At 40.8% G+C, this 2,500-nt stretch overlaps 1 protein-coding gene across 2 annotated transcripts in view; it reads right to left on the bottom strand.

Moving 5' to 3' along the window:
* LOC137975289 (N-acylglucosamine 2-epimerase-like) overlaps positions 1-2,500 on the bottom strand; it is an 18,499-nt gene that overhangs the window by 5,318 nt on the left and 10,681 nt on the right. For both annotated transcript variants that reach the window (XM_068822384.1, XM_068822385.1), the window contains exons 7-8: positions 2,000-2,224; positions 232-621 (exon numbers count right to left, since the gene is read on the bottom strand). In XM_068822384.1, coding sequence (XP_068678485.1) covers positions 232-621; positions 2,000-2,224 — 615 coding nt within the window. The remainder of the gene's footprint in view (positions 1-231; positions 622-1,999; positions 2,225-2,500) is intronic.

The following is a 2,500-nucleotide window of genomic DNA, read 5'->3' as shown; positions in this document are numbered from 1 at the left end:
TCGCAGGCTGATCGCGTTTATCACAAAATCCCGTTTTCAAAAAGAAAGAAGTCGCCAACCTTTCTAACAAACATTTGAATTTTGAGTGTATTATCGACACGACTTAACGATGCCAATAGCAAAGATTACTCTAGTTCGCCAACAATGCTCTCTTATTGCTAACTTTAAATAAGGATTAAATAATTTACTAGGTTTAAGCCTTGTCAGGTAACAAAACGCAGCATCGCTTACATGTGAGAAGGTGTATTGAAACACAAGATCAAATTTCTTTATGAAGTTTTCATCTCTGGTTTCCTTGTACGCCATAAGGAATGCGATAAGAGCGTCAGCATGCGGCCACCAAAGCTTCATATTCCATTCAAGTTGAGTTGGAGAGTAACCGTTTGCATCCAGCATATATATAATTCCTCCATACATGTCATCCCATCCGATCTCGAATGACTGCATGATGAACTTGTCAATGGCAATCTTCGCTAACTCCTCGTTCTTTTTGCGTGTAGCGTACTGAAGAAGGAACCATCCTGCTTGGATAGCGTGTCCGGGGTTGATGAGTCGACCTTCTGAGCCGGAGATTTCTCTTCCGTCTTCGGAGACTTTTTCAAGAACAACCTGCCCCCTTCTCTGAGAACGAATGGGTGTAACAAAATATTAGTTTTAACATCATGCAAGCGAATAACAATAAACCTCTTTTTTGGAAACGTTTTTGGAAAACTTCATGGATATTTCATTACTGACGTGTTATTCAAACCGTGCTTTTGTATTTATGAATTAGCTTATTTTGGTGAAGAGAGGGAATTTCCGGAAACTTGCCTTCAGGAACATGACACTTTTTGTTGTGTGCAGAAAAAAGACTGAAAAAAGGTTCTGTTTTCCCTGTGTCATTTACTTCTTCTTTGTTCCTCTTTAAAATTGGTTCCCGGTTGCGTGCTTTGTAAGAGAGGTTACCCTAGGACGATAGCGTCGGTAACCCATCGCGCAGAATGGTGCAAGACATTCGAGAGTTTTTTAGTCTCGAAGCGTGAAATTTGAAGGCGCGCTGGGCAATGGAGCGAAATGATCGAACGTGATATGCATTTTTCTTCAATGCGGTAATCTAAACCATTTTAGTTGTAATGTTTAAGCCGGATTTTTCAATAGAGATGTTTAGGAATCATTTAAGACGAATTCGACTTTTGTGAACAGAAACATCGAATCCGCTTCTAAAATTCTGGTTTTTCGCTTTACTTAGTTTGGGAGAAGCACCTCATAAATATTCATGATGGTTAATCACGTTTCGGATATGAAATGTATACCGGATGATTCAAATTTACTTTAATGGAAGTAAAAAATGTTGAAAGGGAACTGAAATTTGGAGTCGTGCGCTTACGTCCTCCACAGGACAGTTCGCCCATTTTTCATTGTTGTCCCTTCACTGAGGATGGCGAGAAATGGATCGAACTGTAAAACGGACGGTGTGAAGCTGCAGTTTTCTCATTGAAGTCGTACATTACTTGCGTTCTCATCACCGTCGCTGTCGTACGCTCTCTCCGACGTTGCACTGCATTCGACCTCATTAGAAAGTGTTTTTTACCACAATTGCTATTCTGATTGCTAATTTGCCATTGTCGTCTAGACAATGCTGTACGCGTCATGCTCGTGTCAATTTGTCACGCAATGTAACAGCAAATCAGGAACGCCCATTTTGGGAAATAAACCAATCATATTGCGAGAAAGGTATAGACAACGCTTGCTCTTTCTTTGAGTCTTGAGTTTCGTCACGCTCTGAAATAAAAACTGTCTTTGGTGTTGAATATTGTGGTAAAAAACAACTCGAAAGTGGTTCAGCGTTGTCTGTACTCTTATCGACAACGATACTTGTCATCACTTTGGTCAAAATTTGTTGTGGACTCACTGGGTTGCGCCTCGTGAGTCCACAACATTTTGACCACTGTGATGACGAATATCGTTGTCGATAAGAGTACAGACAACGCTAAACACCTTTTGATTTGTTTAAATTTACCTGCAAGTGATTTAAAATTTGTTGCACTGCCCATTCCTGGTCCTCACTGTAAGTCTGATGAAGAGCTTCGTCATCGCGGCAAACCTCTTCAATCACGTACAACAGCATCATAGGCACTGCTATTGGGTTTGCTTCCTCCTGACCAGACAGCTTGGGTCGACCTAATTGTGTGTCGTCAATGCGCGCCCAGTGTGTCACCAGAGATAACATTTTTACAGCTTCCTCCTTAAATGAAAGGCATCACCCCGGTGTTAAAGATTACACTTCAATTTTTCCGTTTGATCAAGTTTCAAACGCTTCTCGCCTAATTCGGTAAAAAAACACTTAAAATAACGGACATGCAACGCGAAAACAAGCACGGTGACCCCATCTTTTTACTGCATTTTTTCAATGCCCTGTGCATGAATATCAATTGTCCCAATTACCTTAATTCGAAGTTCACGTGATTGGTTTTGGAAGTTCGTATTGGTCAAAGGACAATGTCCTTGTTTGGGTTTGAGT

This window comes from Montipora foliosa, chromosome 11 (genome assembly GCF_036669935.1).
Source record: "Montipora foliosa isolate CH-2021 chromosome 11, ASM3666993v2, whole genome shotgun sequence".
Taxonomy (NCBI): Eukaryota; Metazoa; Cnidaria; class Anthozoa; order Scleractinia; family Acroporidae; genus Montipora; species Montipora foliosa.
This window is presented reverse-complemented; position numbering and strand designations above follow the sequence as displayed.